General features: G+C 49.0%; 1 protein-coding gene across 3 annotated transcripts in view; it reads right to left on the bottom strand.

The window, feature by feature from the left end:
- NPHP4 (nephrocystin 4) overlaps window positions 1–19,784 on the bottom strand; it is a 143,559-nt gene that overhangs the window by 41,449 nt on the left and 82,326 nt on the right. For 2 of the 3 annotated variants that reach the window (XM_030942780.1, XM_030942781.1), the window contains 4 exons: window positions 3,587–3,648; window positions 1,849–1,956; window positions 356–507; window positions 18–209 (listed from right to left, as the gene is read on the bottom strand). In XM_030942780.1, coding sequence (XP_030798640.1) covers window positions 18–209; window positions 356–507; window positions 1,849–1,956; window positions 3,587–3,648 — 514 coding nt within the window. The remainder of the gene's footprint in view (window positions 1–17; window positions 210–355; window positions 508–1,848; window positions 1,957–3,586; window positions 3,649–19,784) is intronic. The other variant, XM_030942779.1, reaches the window with a different exon arrangement.

The following is a 19,784-nucleotide window of genomic DNA, read 5'->3' as shown; positions in this document are numbered from 1 at the left end:
AATATTCAAGCATTTACCTGCTAAAGGCAAGAAACTGTAGCACCATCTCGTTGCTTTGCAGACAATCCGATTCCTCCTTCTGAGGGTTAAACGTCACGGGGTCTGTAGGGTTGACAGCCTCAGCTGGCTGTTTATTGGCATCCAGAATCTCGGGAAAGCCGGAGGACTGCAGGAGCACCATGGAGGCTCTCGAGGGCTGCCCTGCAGAGCTGAGACAGATACTCCTCAGGCAGCCTCCCGGGAAAGGGGGCACCCATTGATGCACCTCCCTGTGGAACGCCTGGTGTTCACAAGGTCCAACAGTCTGACGACACAGCACGTGCCTGGTTCCATCCCACCCAGACCCACACCTCACCTCCTGGTCTGTGTTCCCGCAACAATAGGGGCATGCAAAGGCGTGAACGGCAGCTCCTGTAACCGTTCAGCAATGGATGTTTCCAGGACCAGGCAGGTCTGGCTCAGGTCAGCTTCCAGGTGGGAGATACCGCCCTCCAATGGGAACTCCTGCTGAACAAAACGAGGGCTTTCGAGTGAGGCCACCAAGGACCCCAACTCCTAACAACCAACGGTGCCCAGATCTAAGGGGATTCATCGATGAATTGCCTCTGGAGGGTTGCCAGCTCTAGCAAATAAAAATACAGAAGGTTCAATTACACTTGAATTTCAGGGAAACAACAAATAATTTTAGTATAAGTATGTTCCCTGCAATATTTGGGACATACTTATACCAAAAAATTATTTGTTGTTTACCTGAAGTCCAAATTTAACTGGGCACCCTATATTTCATGTGGCAACCCAATTTGTGAGCTGAGAAGCAGTGAGGAAGGAATCCTAATTTTATGAGCAGGTCAGGACTGTGGGAGACATCTGACACCTGAGATGGGAAATTCACATCAAAATATGTTTATAGAACAGAAAGATGAAGCTTCCTCAACACTCCAAGATAAACCGTGGCACCGAGCCCCTCGCTGGTGTGTTTGGACAGTCTTTTGTCCTCACAGCCCCTGAACCTTCCTGTCATTCACTCGTATTCCACCTCCACTCCCCTCCAAGGCCGAGGCAGGCCTCTCAGCAAGGAGCTGGCTTGGGAGTTGGGAATGTGCTCCCTCAAGCTTCATTCCCAGGCTTTCTGTTCCAGTCCAGAGGAAACCAGGTCATTCTCACATATCATGTCTCAGGCACCAGTAATAAAAAGCTAGGCAAGTTCTTCACAAACACACGAGCCCCAGAGATGCTTTAGATAAGGCGGCAGAGACTCATGGTGCTAGAAGTGTTTTCAAACAAGGAATTAAAAGAAACTGTTTTTCCTCAACATAACTCCAGTTAGGACCCGAGATGCGGTTTGCAGGTGAATCAGCTGACTTTGGAAACCAAACTCCATAGGAATTCCCCAAGGCTGGTGGCAATGCGGGCCAATCTTAGCCAGGAGCGCACCCTGAGGCCAGGATGGGGGCCTCCACTCACCTCCTTTAGCTGCTGACAGCAAGGAGGGTCCCGGGGTGGTGGGTGCCTGTCTCAGCCTCTGTCTACAGATTCAGCCACACCTTCCTTTTACTTTCATGTAGAGACCTAGGGGCACCTCAGCTTTGTTTTCGTGGGTAGATCACAATCTGAATCAAGTGCCGTGGCATGAAGAACTCACGGGCCACATTCTTCTTTGGTCTCCAAGACAGAATGGTGGCAACTGTCTGAGGCCTCAGAGTAAGCAATGCCCCCCGCCCAACCCACATCCCAAGGAACCTGCAAGGTCTCTGCCACCTGAGGACCAGCACAGCACAAAAACCCGAAGTGAGGAGTTGTGGAGCCATTCCTTGGTGGAAGGCGAGGCGGGAGGTGGGCAGCACTTACTCCCTGAGACGGGGAGGCCCGAGAGCCACAGGGCAGCTGTGAAGTAGGCCTGGCCAAGCAGTGCTGAGTCGGGGATCGCGGGGAGGCCACCAGCTGGGAAATCGACAACTGGAAGGAAAGAGAGCACAGGTGAGGGGCTCAGAAACTTGCCAGTCCATCCACAAAGCTCCCAGCATGCACTGGCCACACCGGGGAACGGGGCAGCCCTGGATCCAGCCATGGAAGGGAGTGATGCCTGCAGCTTCCCGGCCAGGGCAGCTCTGGAACCTGGGACCACTTCTCAAGTTCCTTTATTTAATGACAGAGAGGTGATTCCATGATCTACCCCAGATCATAATATTTAAATAAGAATATTATTAACAAGGAAAACAAGCAAGAAAGGAGAAAGCATTTCCAGCTACAGGGGCAGCCTGGCCCATGCCTCTCTGTCCCTTGCCAGCACTGGACTGAGCACCTCCAAGGCCCTGCCGATTCTAGCCACCTGCACTCCTATCGAACAAACCTCCCTGTTAAGGCAATGACCACCTTGATGCCGAGGGCTGGGGGCCCAGGCACTACTGAAGCCACGGATCTCAAACCTGGACTCTAACTCCAGTACACACAGCCAGCACCTGAGACATTCACTGTCAGCAACGGTGGCTGGCCCACACCAGGTGCTGGCAGAGAGGCCCCAATGTATGAAGAGGCACTGAGGAACGAATGGGAGGCGGGGTGCATGAAGCATCCCCAGGGGACCCTAGCAGCATCTTCAGGGAGCAGAGGAGATCTTTGGGGCCTGCCCAGCTTCCCTGAGACCCCGCAAGGTATTGTGACTACTCAGGGTCACATAGAAACTGCTCCAGGGAAAATGCCAGGTTGGGCCAGCAGGAAGCCCGGGAGGCCGTCCACAGACTCGTGTCTTTAGGTGAATCCAGTATTCTTCATTTGTGATCCAGCTTCCCACTGCAGACGACATACTAAAGCTGCTTCCTGGAGACAGCCTTGGATACTGAATTAGTCAACTTTTCTAGAAAGTCAATTTTGAGGGTTATGCTGGCAGACAAAGTCATCAGCAGGAACAAGCCACATCTGACCTCACTCGAAATCACACAGCCAAAGCCAGCCTGGAGCCACAGGTGAGCACCACGGGTGTCTCGGGACTCCAGAATGGCAGCCAAGCAGGAGCTCAGCTCAGACCGCCGGCGGGCAACGGCCCAGCGGGAAGGAGCCTCTCCTCCCACCCAGGAAGTCCCAGCGCCATGGGGATCTGCACCATTCGACATGCAGCTGCCAGCAGCTCATGGTTCTCAGAGCAGTGCTAGTCTCCACCAGCAGTGGCTGCTTGGCCTACAGGGCCAAGGGTGCCTGGCGGGTGCCCTGGACACCAATAGCTGCCAGGCACCGCTCCTGGTGGAGTTAGTCTGGAGAGCAAAGAGGGTGAGGACCACACCTCGGTGTCTCTCAGAAAAAGCGAAGGCCATCCAGTCCTGAAAGAGTTGCCACCATGAGATGTAACTGCCAGGGAGATGTGGAGATGCCCTATACAGCAACATAGGGGTTGCGAGCCAGCAGCCCCTCTAAAAGCCCGCACTGGGAGTGCACAGACAGGGCAGGAGGGGACACCCCGCCGCCGCCAGCAATCCTCCCCAGCCACACAGAAGCACACAGGGAGCAACTGTGTTTAAGCGGAGACAGAGGGTTTTCTTGCAAGTAATTGACTCTGGAATTCTGAAGGAGGCCGTGGGGGGCCTGGACTTACCCCCGGTCCCACAGGCGAGTCCTGCGGGGCAGCGAGACCTCGAGGTGCTGGCGCTGGCGGGCCTAGGAGGAAGCACAGTGGGGCAGGAGAGGGAATGTGTCAGCCTGAGTGGGGGGCGGTGGGCCCCTGGACCCCCAGGTAATCAGGTATCCACAGACCTTACCACCTTGTCTGTAACGGGGCGGCTGCTGGTTACTGCTCAGGATCAACAGCAGTGACGGTGCCACCCAAAAGCGTCACTGTCTGTCTAGAGCCTTGGCATACACCGGCAGCCAGGAGAGGGGGTGCAGCCGGCCTCGTCCTCATGGTATGCATCCCTTGTTCTTCCTAGGCCAGGAGGTCTCACAGCACGGGGTGCCTGGAGCTCCCTAACGCGCTTTTCCTCACCTGTCATCTTTGCATCTTCCCTGCCTGGAAGAGCTGGGGTCTGAAGCTGCCCCGGTCGTGCAGCCCCCTGACTCAGGCTGTCTTGTGAACTGAGAAGCTCCTGAGCGGGAGCTGCCAACCTGGCTCGCAGCCTCACAGACGCCCACTAAGCACAAGCTGTCCTCCAGGTCCTGCTGAGGATTCTCCATGCAGGCCTGGTAACACTGGGAGGCCCACCTGGGGAGGCAAGGCCAGCCCTTCATGTGGTCCCCCTGGAGCCAGGGACTGAGAACAGCCTTTGCCCTTTATGAGGCCATGGCTGCCTCCCAAGCATCCAGGGGCTGCCTATAGAGCCAACAGCCTCATCTCAGGGCCACCTGTACCTGCCCAGCCCCGCCTCACCCTAGCTGGCATTTGTGCTGCTTCTGCAACCCCTCCCCAGGCCACATGGACACCTCATGGCCCAGCAGCCCCCGGGCGCTCAGCCCCTGTACCTCAGCATGAGGAAGCACCAGCATCACTGGAGTCTCTGAAACCCACCAGGCTTCTTATGGTATTTCACATACACCGCCATCTGCCTTTGCCTGCCATGACACCACCAAGCCAGACCCTAAGCCCATCCTGACGGGGCCACCTCTGCCCACTCAGAGGCCAGGGTAGGAGCCCTGTGCACTGAGTCATCTGCCTGGCTTCCCTGAGGCCCACAGCCCAGACTCCAGCCCATGTCCTGTCCTGGCCTGGCTCATGACAGCCTCCTTCACGGTGACAGGACTCTCCACTGCAGCAGACACCACCACTCCCCATTGGACTTCCAGGATAACCCAGACCTCCGGAGAAATCAGGCTCCCCCATGGCCCTGTCCCACCTCCCATCACCCCCATGTGGCCCACATCTTGGGCCCAGCAGCTCGCCTTCCCTCCCTCTCCTGTGGCCTCTGCTGCCATGAAGGTTGGGCAAACAAATCTCCTGTATGTCCTGGAATCCTGAATTCCTGCAGCTCACAGCACGAGCCGGCACTCACGGGACCTACGGACCAAGCACACAGCAGAGGCCTGTGACGTCAAACGCTAGGCACTCTGGATAGAGACTGCCCAGTCACTTCCTGTTCCGCTCTAAATCCCAACAAAACAAAAACAACAAAGAAAACGCTGTTGACCAAGGAGAAACCAAATCCAGAAAGCACTGCCCTAACACCAGAGCTGCGCGACCATCAGAGCCAATCCCCGCCGTGCCTCTCCCAGCAGCTCTCGGAACGCATCCAAGGAGGTGCTTCCCCAGCTGCGGGATCTGGTGGAGACTCTGCTAAGGGCCTGTGGGTGGGTGGAAGGCAGTGGGGGCAAGGCCAGAGGGAGCCCTCAACCCTCAGAGGATCCAACTGCCCAGCCCGGCGGGCACAGCTCCCAGTCCAACCACCTCCTGGGTAGTGTCCACTTGGCCCGCCCAGCTCCTCTGTAACCAGCCATGGTAACGTGGCTCCAAGGAGCGCAAAGACTCTGGTCAGAGGAACCTGCCCTTCTATAAATGAGCTCACGCACTCGGAGGGAGTTAGCAAATGATCTAGCAAGCTCTGCTTCCCCGGGAAATATCATCTCACTAAAAGCACAACGCAGATGAGGATTCTGCGGGGACCCAGCTGTCCTCAAAGCCGGTGCCTCTCCCCAGATTCTCTGAGTGCCTCTTACAGTCCATTTCAGAGCTCCGTGCAGCAACCCCCTGCCCACCTCCTCCCAGAAACAGCCTGAAAAATGAGACAGCAGAGCGGCAAGTGTAGTTCCACTCTGCTTCTCCATAAATGGGAACTCGGAAAACTCCGCAGGCTGATTTTGATAATGAGGACAAATTGCCAGAAATGGCTCCATTATCTTCAGCAGAGACAGCGGGCACTCGGGCCAGCTCTCTGCGCCTGTGTGCGTCCTCTCGGGGAGGAAAACCTGGATGAAAAGTTAAACCTTCCAAGCACATCAGAACTTCTCGCATGCACTTTATTTCCCCATTGTCTCAAATTTGCATACAGCGTGGAAAGTTTTTTCAAGTAACTCTTTATATAATGACTTACGCAATTTTTTCTTCCAAGAGAGTAAACCTACCTAAAAGGCCATTTTAAAAGGCCATTAAAGGTGGCCATTTAAAAAGACACCTGGTGGCAAGCCCAGACCCCCAGGGCCCAAAACACAGATCCATCCAGTGAAGCACAGCAGGAAGAGATACACCAAGGCCACGAAACAACTCAGTTTCGAATCTCTTTGTTTTAATGTTCGATGTGGTTATGGGTTTAAGGTGCTTCCCAAACTACACTCTCAGTCCTGCCCAGAGGACAGCGTGGCCGCCAGGAAGTACCCACTGTACTCCAGGCCCCAGGAGTCTCCAAAAACCACGGTGGAGTCTGGGAAGCCTGACTTCCGCCACATAACAGGACTCAGCTGACAAGCATCTGGGTCAGCAACTGAACTGGGAGCAGCATGCGTGTGCACGGGACACAGGAAGGAGCAGCTACGGTGAGCAGACGGATGAGCACAAGGATGTCTGGGGCAGCGCTGCGACAACAGCGAAACATCATCAGACACAACCAGGTGCTCCTGCAAATGGAAGCTACCTCAGCAGAACCCGGCAGATCCTGCGTGGGGCAGGGGAGCAACGGGATAGGAGGAGGCCAGCCAGTGTGTGCGGACCTGGGAAGGCAGCCAGGGCAAGTTAAAAAGTGACTAGAGGCCGGGCGTGGTGGCTCATGCCTATAATCCCAGCACTTGAGAGGCTGAGGCGGGCGGATCACAAGGTCAGGAGATCGAGACCCTCCTGGCTAACACAGTGAAACCCCATCTCTACTAAAAATACAAAAAATTAGCCGGGCGTGGTGGCGGGCGCCTGTAGTCCCAGCTACTCGGGAGGCTGAGGCAGGAGAATGGCGTGAACCCAGGAGGCGGAGCTTGCAGTGAACCGAGATCGTGCCACTGCACTCCAGCCTGGGTGACAGCCAGACGCCTCAAAAACAATAAAATAAAAAACAAACAAACAAAAGTGACTAGAGCAGGTTAATTTGCATAGCCATGAAGGAGAACCCCTCCCACACGAGTGCCTAGGACGGTAACAAGGCAGGAGTCTCTCCAAACCACAGCACTCCAGATCAGGGACACCTGCCTGACAACAAGCCGACTTGCTGTGCTCCCCCAACCCCCCAAAAAGCCCCTGTCCCCAAGGGTCTTTGTTTCTAGACAGCTTACGTCAATGTCTCCTGTTTGGTTTTAAAATCTCTCCTTTGCTCCAAGCCCCCGGAGGCACCTACAGTCCGACCCTGCACACACAGCCCAGGCTACAACACCCTGCTAGCCCCAAAGCAGCTTCACTGTGGAGAGTCCGTGCCCGCAGCTCATTTCAGGTTGACAACATTAGAGAGAAAAATGAAAGAAACCCACAGTGTATGCAGGTGTGCTGGCAAATTTGTGGTAACCACACCCATTAGACATGCTAGGAAACGTATCTGTACATTACCCGTGAAACTTAAAGTAAATTAAAATTTAGTTTAACAGTCATTATAAGACACACCTGTAGGTCCCTGATGGAGCACGAAGCAGTAACACAGCACAGAGCGGAAAGCTGAGACCTCCACGGCAAGCAGCACAGTCAGGTGCCTCTCCCAACACGGAGCCCCTCCGTTCACACCCCTGTGGCAGAGGCCTGGGCTCCCTCACTGGGAGGGGAATCAGTGTCTGGCTGAGCCACCACAGGACCCTGGTTTCAGGGAAATAACCTGGTGTTAAGAAGAAGAGCACAGAGCCTGGCCAACATGGTGAAGCCCCGTCTCTACTAAAAATACAAAAATTAGCCAGACATGGTGGCGCATGCCTGTAATCGTAGCTACTCGGGAGGCTGAGGCAGGAGAACTGTTTGAATCCAGGAGGCAGAGGTTGCAGTGAGCAGAGATCATGCCACTGTACTCCAGTCTGGGCAAAAAGAGTGAGACTCCATCTCAGAAAAAAAAAGGACAGACTCAGCTCTTCCTTGGCTGCTCCAAGAAGCTCGTGGCCAGCGGGGCCCTGAGATGGGGTCGCCAGCACACACCTCTGGCCCAGAGCCAGATCTGAGAAGAGCAGGAAGAGACTAAGTCACTGGTTCCCGGGACAGCAGAGCCAACTGTGGTCCAGAAATGGTCCACATGGATTGCCAGGGATGAAGAAAAACTTAAGACTTCCCACCGCAGCAGGTTTTGCCACCTCTCTGAAGATTCCTTTTCCCTGATGCTCTATCACTCTCCAGTCTCCACTTGCTGAAAACCTCAGTCAACAAAATCTCAAGCGTCTACTTTTCCGTCAATTTAGCTTCAAGAAACTCAAAAGCCCTGCACTCAACTACAGCGCAGGCCTCAGGAGGCAAGGCAGGGCCTGCACTCCGACCCCAACCCTGGGAGGGCCGCACGTCCCACCTGGTCACACAGAGCGTCTTCACACTGCCTCTGCACTCGCCTGAAGGGGGACCTGCAAGAGGATGCAACCCACACACATCTACACGCAAGACAGAGGGTCACGCCCTCAAGCCCACGGCTCTCAGCATTGTGGGTGAGTTGAACGGCAAAAGTTATATGGTGAAAAATAATGCTCACACATGCTCACAAGGACAAGATTCCTCCGAATTTCTCCTTCCTCCACCCCTAGGGAGATAATTCTATACATGAGGCAGAGAACAGAAAAGAACATTGTTACCCAGAGTAATAATACCACTAAAATCACAGCCCAAAACAGAGGAAGGAGCTCTCCAGCCAAGCCCATGGCCACCAGGCATGCAGCTCCCCACAAAGGAAGCGCACTGGGCTTCACTTCTTCATCACCCATGCGGGCAAGGAGACGAACAGGAATGGGGCTGGGGCAGCAGGCGGCCTCCCCACCAGCAACCCTCTCTCACTTCCCGCATCACCTCACCAGACAGATTAAAAGTACTGACTACCAGCTAGACATGGTAGCTCATGCCTGTCGTCCCAGCACTTTGGGAGGCCAAGGCAGGAGTGTTTGAGTCCAGAAATTCAAGATCAGCCTGAGCAACATGGCAAAATCTGGTGTGGTGGCATGCATCTGTGGTCCCAGCTACATGGTAGGCAGAGGTGGGAGGATCGCTTGGGCCTGGAAGGTAGAAGCCGCAGTGAGCCGTGACTATGCCACTGCACTCCAGCCTGGGCAACAGAGTGAGGTCTTCTCTCAAGAAAATAAAAAGTATTGACTACACGAAGGGGTCCCGGAGCTGCCGGGCTGCAGTGTCCATGTCCTGACCTAGGGTTTCACTGAGCAGCTATCTATCCCCTCAAGCCACATAACTTTTCAACATGCATGCAGTGTTGCCAATTATAAAGTGAAAACAGAAGCAAGGGGAAAGGAAGGATGTGTTTTGACCACCTCTATTTTCCCATGTCCACGGATTCATTTTCCAACAAACATTTTATCAGACGCCTGCACTATGACAGGACCATAGAAAGAAATGAAGATAAGGAAACAGCTCAATGGAGGACGGGGCTGTGGTCTTCATTGAGGTGTCTTCCTAGGCTGAAGGGAGAACAGGCCTCTCGAGACATCAGGACACATGCATGGAGGCCAACGTGTCCTTTCTCGAAACGTGAACAGGGTCGTGAACGGGGTCCCCACAGCACCAGTCCCCTGTGGCCCGACTGCCCTAGCAGGAGCCAGGTGGACCCCCTGCTCCACCCTGAAACTCACCTGTCCTCCTGGGCCTGGCTGTGCTGCCAGCCTGCCACTGAGCAAACTGGGGTCAGCAGAGGGCTGGATGAGGGGTCTTCACAGAGGAAAATGCTCATTTCACTGAGCAACTGCCCAGCTGAGCAAAGCTGCCTGCCTTTAACTATGGGGTCAGCAATTCCGTGGGAGAGAGAAGTCCTGAGGGAGGAGGGAGGGGGGCAGCATGAAGAGGCTGTTGCTTAGCAACTCATGGCAGCTGGCGGAAGGCAGGGATGGGCCAGGCTTGGGCCTTGGGTCTTGCGGGTAGAGTGTGGCCCTGCTATGAACAGGGGTAAACAGATGGCCCCGAAAGGCAGGGGAAAAGGAAGGACCATGGCTAGTAAAGATGCAGTCTCTGGGGTTTCAAGAAGGGTTGCAAAAAGCAGCTTCCTATCATCAGGCCGTGAAAATAAAGGAGAGTCAGTATCCAGTGGTACTCTAGACACTCAGAATTCACACGGCAGACCCACCTGAACGGCCTTTATTCCTAACTGTCTGTAGGTAAAACTCATTCTTCCTACGAGTTTGAAAACAGGAATCGGAAAGTGAGCAAAAACCTAAGCAGAGATCAAGGGACAACTGGATGATGAGTGAGCACAGGACTCTGTGCTGCAGGAGTCCAGATCGCAGGCAGCCCAGGAACGGGGGGGTTCCATGACTCGCCAGAGTCCTGAGCTGGGGTCACCTCCAGGATCAGTTTCAGAAGGGTCACCTCCCTTACCAAAGCCTTGCTCTGACCCACTCTCCCACTAATTCTCCAGCAAAATGCCCCCTTACCACCTGCACACAAACTTCCATTCCTTGGTTAGAGGGTGGCCAAAAAGCTGTTCCGTGGCCTTAGACTCTCCCCCACCACCATGTAATTGACTGAACCACCCTGACCCAGGGCAAGGGAGCCGCTATCTGTAGGAGAGGATGTTCCAGACCAGCTAGCAGCACAGCAGGCACCATCGGGGCAGGAATCTAACTCCACGTGTCCTGGGAAACACCACAATTACATGTTTGCAATGATCCCTTCTACATGGCTGTTTTCAAATCTATTAAGCAAACAAACCAAAATTCTGACACCACCAGAAGAAAGTTCAAAAGCAAAATATGGGTCAGGGAAATTCCAAGTTACAAAAAAATAAAGACTGGGTGCCCTCTAGTGGCTCAATGCAACTCTTCCACGGTAAAAGATGAATGAACCTTTGCTCCCTTGCAATGTTACAGAGAAAATAAAAAGGGATTATTCATAACCGAGAGCCAAAGTATCTCACTTAAAGTGACAGCCGCATATCATTAAGATCTCCAAAGGAACCATATAAGTTGGTGAAATACTGAAGTATGAAAAGTTTCCATCATAAGTTAAACACTAGTGGATATTTTAAAAGTCTCTTATACTGGGTTTTGAGAGGCAATGTCTTCCGATGCTTGGAACCTGGGCTGAAGGTAATCATTTAATGTGACATGAATGCAGCCATAAATCCAAATTAAATAAACCCAGTGAAATCAGGGTCCATCCATGTAGATTTGCTGGTCCCCAAACAGCAACTGAGAAGTAGATTATGCTGCTACAGCCCATTTGCACCACTGTTCAACTCCTGGGCCTTCCAATAACCAAGGCATACTTCTCTCTGCCAAGGATATGACAGTAAATCTTCTGGTGAGGAACTCAAAGCATTGTTCCCAACAGCTCTGCATCTTAAGAAGTCAAGCTAGGCTGGGTGTGGTGGCTCATGACTGTAATCCCAGCACTCTGGGGCCGAGGTGGGTGGATCACCTGAGGTCGGGAGTTCAAGAGCAGCCTGGCCAACATGGCGAAACCCCGTCTCTACTAAAAGCACAGCAGGCTTCTAGAAGGAGGACAGGCTGCTTCTCACCTGTCTTTGTCCTTCTCAAACAAAAGAAAGAGTTGGAAAGAGTGGCAGGAACTACTCAAGTCTATGCATTCGCTGACGGCAAAATGCAAAGCTGGGATCGGGAGACCAGGAGCCCCAACCCAGGGGCAGCCACGATCTGCCAGGTTCACCCACCCTGAATCCATACTCTCTTCTGGTGGTTTTCCTTTAGGGAATCACCCTCCCAGCCCTTAACCATATAGTCAGGGGTGGGCCCAACCCCCGTACCAAGAAGGGTGTGTGACCAAGACCAACTGTCCCCACCCCCATCCCCATCAGGGGTTACACGGTAAAGACAGGACTCCCACTGGAACAACTGACTCAGTCAGGGCCTTTCTGTTGGGATTCCTAAGCCCAGGATTACCTGGGAGCTCCTGGGCTCACCGTGTGGAGCAGCTCTACCTGGAAAGAAGCCAACAATGAAGAAAGGAGAGCTTAAAGGGGAGGGGAGGGATAGGGGCATAGGGGAGAGAGATGAACAGATAGAGTCTTAACGGCATCCTTTGAGTGCCGGGATCCAGCCATGCCTAACATCAGCTCTACCTCTAGGCTTTTCTGACACATGAGCCAATACATTCTCTTTTGTTGAAGCTATTTTGAGTCAGGTTTCTATCCCTTGTATATTAAAGGGTTTTGGTTAATTCATTCACTCTACAAATATGTACTGAATGTTTGACTGTGGGCCAGGACTCATCAGGCAACGTCCAGATGAATGAAACAGTCCCCACTGTGACCTGCTTCAATGATAGACTCTCCAGTGTGCAGCAAATAAATGCACCAACTATCCCCACCTCTTTACCCTCCAGGCATAAGATGAGTCCGTTCCCAGTCCCCTTGTGACTTGGGAGGCCATGTGGCTACTTCTAACCAGGGAGAAGGAGAAGAGACATGTGCCATTTCTGGGCCAGAGCAGTAACTGATGGTACAAGATCCGCCCAAGGCCTCCCTTTCCTGCTGGCGCAACCCAACAATATTCAAGACGGCGAACACCCTCTGGGACCAGGATGAACAGAGCCACCACCAACTGCAATGCGCACACAGCGAGGGTGAGAAATAAATCTTTTTATTTTAAGCTACCGAGATCTGGAGATTATTTGTTACCATAGCAAATTCGACTAATACCCTCTAAGAACAGTGGCAGAGAAGGAAGGAATCAGACAATAAACAAGTATATAAAATAAAAGGTGGTATCTGCAAAGGGCTGCGGGATGCTGAAAACAAAGCTCTGCCATGGACAAGAACCCTCTGCAGGGCTTTACAGATGAGTCCAGGTTTCCATAAGAGAGGGCGAGGAAAGTTTGACACATGCCTTTTTAAATGCGGGAATATGAGTACAGGTTTCCATAAGAGAGGGCGAGGAAAGTTTGACACATGCCTTTTTAAATGCGGGAATATGAGTCCAGGTTTCCATAAGAGAGGGCGAGGAAAGTTTGACACATGCCTTTTTAAATGCGGGAATATGAGTACAGGTTTCCATAAGAGAGGGCGAGGAAAGTTTAACACATGCCTTTTTATATGCAGGAATATTTAAAGACATTTTCAAGTTGTAGGTAAAAAGGAAATAAAAATGGAACTCAACAATGTAGGAAACAACACTCCGAATCAAAACCTGTGAAATGGGGTAAAAGATGTACTTGGAAGAAAATTGCAGAATCTTAAATGATTTTATTACTAAACACAATGAGAAAATAAGCTAAGAATTCCACTTTTTCAAAGTGGGTGAAGTTAATAAAGATAAAATATAGAATTAAATTCAGATTAAAGAAAAATTAATAACTTAAAAACAAGAGGACCAATAAGTAAAAGTAACAGCTGATTCTTTGAAGAGACTAATGAAATATACAAACCTCTCATAAGCCTGACCGAAAAAGGAAGAGTCCTCCCAAGATAGAAAGCGAAGGAAGAAATCTAATCACAGGTGCATACTGAATGTTTAAATCAGTTACAAACTTTATCCCAGCATCCTTGTAAATTAAAGGAAATTGGCCATTTGTTTTAGAGGATGTGTATCCCAAAAGTTAACACAAGATGAGGTGGAAAACATAAATAGATCAATAACCATGAAAAGAAATGTAATTGGTTGTCAAAAATTCCTTCAATGGTTTCACAGAGAAGTTTTATCAGACCTTCAAGAAACAGGTCTTGCCTTTTGTTTAAACTATTTTAAAGCCCAGAAAAAGATGGACAGCTTCTTCCTGATCATGACATGACAAGAAAAAGCTACAGATCAGGGGTCTGCAAACTATGGTCCACAGGGTGATTCGGCTCACAATCTGTGTGTATCAATAAAGTTTTATTAGAACACAACCACGTTCATTCATTAACATACGACCTATATATACCAGCAGAGATGAGTAGCCGTGACGGAGACCATCTGGCCCACAAAGCCTAAAATATTTGCTATTTGGACTTTACAGAAAAAGTTTGCTGACCTCTTCTATAATTGGGCCTCGATTATATAAACAGAAATCCCAAACACAAGTTAATCACATCAAGATGGACATAACTGTAAAAACTCCCCACAAGTCATTCTCTCTTTTTTAATACTTTTTTTGAACAGTTTTTTAGATTCTCAGCAGTACTGAGCAGAAGGTACAGAGTGTTCCTACAGTGCCCTGTCCCCACACACAGCTCCCCTCACTAACATCCCACAGTAGATAGCATGTGATTCTTCTTGTTACCTAATGTTTTGGTAGTTTGTTGTCTGTTTTTAAAGCTCCACTGGGACAGGAGCCTAACCAAGTACCTGGCACATCACAGACTCTCCGCAAGTCTTTGCTGAATGGAGTGGGGGTAGGAGAAAAGGAGAATCACCTGAACAAGCCCTATCTGAGTCAACATGCCCTAAAGTGCTTGCAGAATGGCTAATATAAAATGGTAGAAGCGTAGCCAACACTGAGCTTTCTGGGCCCACCCAGAATCTATTTTCCTGGATGCAGTCAGGACCAGCTGTGTTTGTTTGTCTGTTTGTGGGGGTTTTTTTGTTTTTGTTTTTTAGAGACAAAGTCTGGCTCTGATGCCCAGGCTACAGTTCAGTGATGTGATCATAGCTCACTGCAGCCTCAAACTCCTGGGTTCAAGCAATCCTCCTGTCTCAGCCTCCCAAGTAGCTGAGACTACAGGCACATGCTACCACACCCAGCTACTGCATGCATCTATCGATCGATCTATCTATCTATCTATCTATCTATCTATCTATCTATCTACCTATCTATCTATCTATCTATCTACCTATCTATCTATCTATCTATCTATCTATCTACAGAGTCTCACTCTATCGCCCAGGCTGGAGTGCAGTGGTGCGATCTCGGCTCACTGCAACCTCTGCCTCCCAGGTTCAAGAGATTCTCCTGCCTCAGCCTCCCGAGTAGCTAGGACTACAGGCGCGTGCCACCACGTCCAGCTAATTTTTTGTATTTTTAGTAGAGATAGGGTTTCAACGTGTTAGCCAGGATGGTTTCAATCTCCTGACCTCGGTGATATACCCACCTCAGCCTCCCAAAGTGCTGGGATTACAGGCATGAGCCACTGTGCCCGGCCTTAAGTTTTTTGTAGAGTCAGGGTCTTACTATGTTGCCCAGGCTGCTCTCAAACTCTTGGCCTCAAGCCATCCTCCCACCTCAGCCTCCCAACGTGCTGGGATTATAGGTGTGAGCCACTGCGCCCATCCAGGGATAGCTGTTTTTACCCATCAAAGACTCTGGGATTCAGAGCAGCTCTGCGGAGATGTGCTGCAGCTGCTCCTGCCCTGGTGGCCCCCTTCCTCCAGTAAGATTTTGGACCAGTGTTAATTGAACCAGTAGTTGAAGGGGTACGTACATGTGGTCGCTTCTCTCAATGCTGCCAACCAGAAGAACCACAATGGCAGTGGCAGAAGGACAATGTTATTAATCACCCAGCAATCGCTGGGCATCTGCTCCACGCCAGGCAGCCCCGAGCACCTAGACATATCTTTACTCATTTCATCCTCTCCACAATCCTTTGCTATCCTTTGCCCATTTTTCTTTTCTCTTGTTTATCTGCTTCTTATTGATTTGGAGGAGCTCTTTCTGTAATCTTTCTAATCTTCTCCTCTTACTTCCTTCATTAATTTTTAATGGTCATATGTATTGCAAATATCTTTTGGTCTGAGGTCTGTCTTCTAATTTTGTTTACAGAGTCTTTTCTCACACAAAAGTTTTATATTTTAATGTAATCTTATTTCTCAATCTTCTCTTTTTGGTTTATGCTTTGTCTATCTTGCTTAAGAAGGCCTTCCTTGTAGGTCTCTAAGGACTTGCTTTATGAATCTGAGTGCTCCTATATTGGGTGCATATATATTTAGGATAATTAGCTCTTCTTGTTGAATTGATCCCTTTACCAATATGTAATGGCCTTCTTTGTCTCTTTTGATCTTTGCTGGTTTAAAGTCTGTTTTATCAGAGACTAGGATTGCAACCCCTGCTTTTTTTTTGCTTTCCATTTGCTTGGTAGATCTTCCTCCATCCCTTTATTTTGAGGCTATGTGTGTCTCTGCACATGAGATGGGTCATACTACCTGACTTCAAACTATACTAAAAGACTACAGTAACCAAAACAGCATAGTACTGGTACCAAAACAGAGCTATAGACCAATGGAACAGAACAGAGCTCGCAGAAATAATACCACACATCTACAACCACCTGATCTTTGACAAATCTGACAAAAACAAGAAATGGGGAAAGGATTCCCTATTTAATAAATGGTGCTGGAGAAACTGGCTAGCCATATGCAGAAAGCTGAAACTGGATCCCTTCCTTACACCTTATAGGAAAATTAATTCAAGATGGATTAAAGACTTAAATGTTAGACCTAAAACCATAAAAACCCTAGAAGAAAACCTAGGCAATACCATTCAGGACATAGGCATGGGCAAGGACTTCATGTCTAAAACACCAAAAGCAACGGCAACAAAAGCCAAAATTGACAAATGGGATCTAATTAAACTAAAGAGCTTCTGCACAGCAAAAGAAACTACCATCACAGTGAACAGGCAACCTACAGAATGGGAGAAAATTTTTGCAATCTACCCATCTGACAAAGGGCTGATATCCAGAATCTACAAAGAACTTAAATTTACGAGAAAAAAAATCAAACAACCCCATCAAAAAGTGGGCAAAGGATATGAACAGACACTTCTCAAAAGAAGACATTTATGTAGCCAACAGACACATGAAAAAATGCTCATCATCACTGGCCGTCAGAGAAATGCAAATCAAAACCACAATGAGATACCATCTCACACCAGTTAGAATGGCGATCATTAAAAAGTCAGGAAACAACAGATGCTGGAGAGGATGTGGAGAAATAGGAACACTTTTACACTGTTGGTGGGACTGTAAACTAGTTCAACCACTGTGGAAGACACTGTGGCGATTCCTCAAGGATCTAGAACTAGAAATACCATTTGACCCAGCCATCCCATTACTGGGTATATAACCAAAGGACTATAAATCATGCTGCTATAAAGACACATGTACATGTATGTTTACTGCAGCACTATTCACAATAGCAAAAACTCTGAACCAACCCAAATGTCCATCAATGATAGACTGGATTAAGAAAATGTGGCACATATACACCATGGAATACTATGCAGCCATAAAAAAGGATGAGTTCATGTCCTTTGTAGTGACATGGATGAAGCTGGAAACCATCATTCTCAGCAAACTATCACAAGGACGGAAAACCAAACACCACATGTTCTCACTCATAGGTGGGAATTGAACAATGAGAACACTTAGACACAGGATGGGGAACATCACACACCAGGGCCTGTTGTGGGTTTGGGGGAGGGGGGAGGGAGAGCATTAGGAGATATACCTAATGTAAATGACTAGTTAATGGGTGCAGCACACCAACAGGGCACATGTATACATATGTAACAAACCTGCACGTTGTGCACATGTACCCTAGAACTTAAAGTATAATAATATAATAAAAATGGAACCATAAAAAGAAAAAAGAAGGCCTTCCTAACCCAAAGGCCATAAAAATATTCTCCAATGTCTTTTTCTAAAATTTCTCAAGTTCGTTTTTCATACTTTAAGTATTTAATCCATCCCATTTTACAGCTGAGGAAACAGGGACAGAGACATTAAGTAACTGCTCTGATATTCAATTAGTAAATATGCATTCATAAGCAATATATGCAATTGTTTTGAAAGTTAAATGCTACCACATTGTTCATTTCCTTTCAGAACATGTGTTCATTCAACATGCCTTTGTGAAAGTTTACCCACCATGATACGCATAGATCTATTATCATTCATTTAACTGATACATAGCATTTCACTGTCCAAATAAGTCAGTTTTTCCATTCCCTGACTGGGAAGCCGGCAGACTGTTTTCAAATTTTAACTTAGAAGCTGCTGTGAAGCCGAGCCCACCCATGTCTCCTTGTACATATGAACTGGTAGTTCTCTTTAACAGGCGTCTGGAAATGGCATTTCTGAGTTGTAGAATATTAACTAAATATTATAAAATCACTCTTCAATGTGGCTGTACATATCACATTCTTCCCACAGTGGTAAGAGTTCTGCTTTAACCACATCCTCATGAACCTTTGCACTATTAGACAGCTAGATTTCTCCAATATGAGGGGAATAAAATGGTTTCTCATTTTATTTTGCGTTTCTCAGATTACCAGTAATACTGAGCACTTTTTCATATGCTTATGGTTATTGGTTATTCCGGTTTCTTCTCTATAAATTCCCTCTTCATATGGCGACAACGTTAGCGATTGCCCAGCAATTGCTGAGCACTGTCCATTTTTCTTTCCTGCTGTCTATTTCTTATTGATTTGGAGGACCGCTTTCTATAATCTATCTTCTTTCTAATCTCCTAATTCTAACATTTCTGAAGTTTTGGTTTTTAGGCCATCTGGAATTTATTACTGTACATGACATGAAATTAGGATTAAATTTTATATTTTCCATGTCGGCAAGGGATCACGCCACGCCATTTACTGACTGGTACTCCTTGCGCTAAGCAGAGTAACTGCTGCCACCCCAGAAATACCCACGTCCTAATCTCAGAACCTACACCTGTGTTCAACGCCAAGGGACTAAGGTGCTCATCAGTTGACCTGAGATGGGGGGATGACCCCGGGTTATCCAGAAGGGTCCAATGTACTCACAACAGTCTTTGTAAGTGAAAGGCAGGGAGGCAGGAGGGTCAGAGTTGAGTGGGACTGGAAGGTGCTGCACGGCTGCCTTTGAAGATGGAAGAAGGAGCCAAGGGACACAGGCGGCCTCCAGCAGCTGGAAAACGCGAGGAAATGGGTTTTCCCCTGGACCTCCAGAAGGAGCACAGCCCCACTGAGCCCTCAATTTAAGACTGCAGAACCCACTTTAGACTTCTGACCTCCAGAATTTGAGGATAATAAGCTCCTGTTGCAATGTCACTAATTTGTTGTAGCGGCAATCAGAAACTAATGTATTCCTTCTCTGCAAGTTGTCACATATCACGCTTTATATTTGGTCCCATTATCTATTTATCTCCCTCTGTATCAATGCTATACTTGTTCTAGAAATTAGAACATGACGGTAAGCCTGAAAACTAAGAAAGGTGAAGCCTCCTTCCCTCTTCAAAATTGCCTTGACTATTCTTGACTTTGTATTTTTTTAATTAAAAAATAACCCCAGCATTTTGGGAGGCCAAGGTGGGAGGACTGCTTGAGGCCAGGAGTTCAAGACCAGCCTGTACAACACAGCAAGACCTCATCTCTACAAAACAAAAAACTGAGCCAGGTACACTGCCTGTAGTCCCAGCTACTTGGGAGGCTGAGGCAGGTGGATTGCTTGAGCTCAGGAGTTCAAGGCTACAGTAAGCTGTGATTATGTCATGCACTCCAGCCAGAGCAATGAAGTGAGAATTTATCTCTAAACACAAAACAAAACAAAAACCCTGGAATATATCCTAAAAGAAAATAAATGCAGCTCATGGGAGAAAGACACACCAGGCGGAGAGCATGAGCCAAGACTCAAAAGTCCGGAAAACAGCAGCATGGTGAGTGAATCACAAGCAGCACACGCAGCTAGGAAACGCTTCCAAACCCCTGGATGATCCGTCCTGGTGGGGATGATTTCAGCAGCCAAGAAACCATTAACAACAGTCCAGGACTTCTACTTCTGGCCAAGAAGAGTAACAGCGATCAGACTGACCCTCCCATCTAAAATACACGTTCTTTTAAACACAAAATACGTAAAACAGTGGTT

The sequence above is a fragment of the Rhinopithecus roxellana genome, chromosome 12 (assembly GCF_007565055.1).
Source record: "Rhinopithecus roxellana isolate Shanxi Qingling chromosome 12, ASM756505v1, whole genome shotgun sequence".
Classification (NCBI taxonomy): domain Eukaryota; kingdom Metazoa; phylum Chordata; class Mammalia; order Primates; family Cercopithecidae; genus Rhinopithecus; species Rhinopithecus roxellana.
The sequence above is the reverse complement of the archived record's forward strand: the minus strand, read 5'-3'. Positions and strand labels throughout refer to the sequence as shown.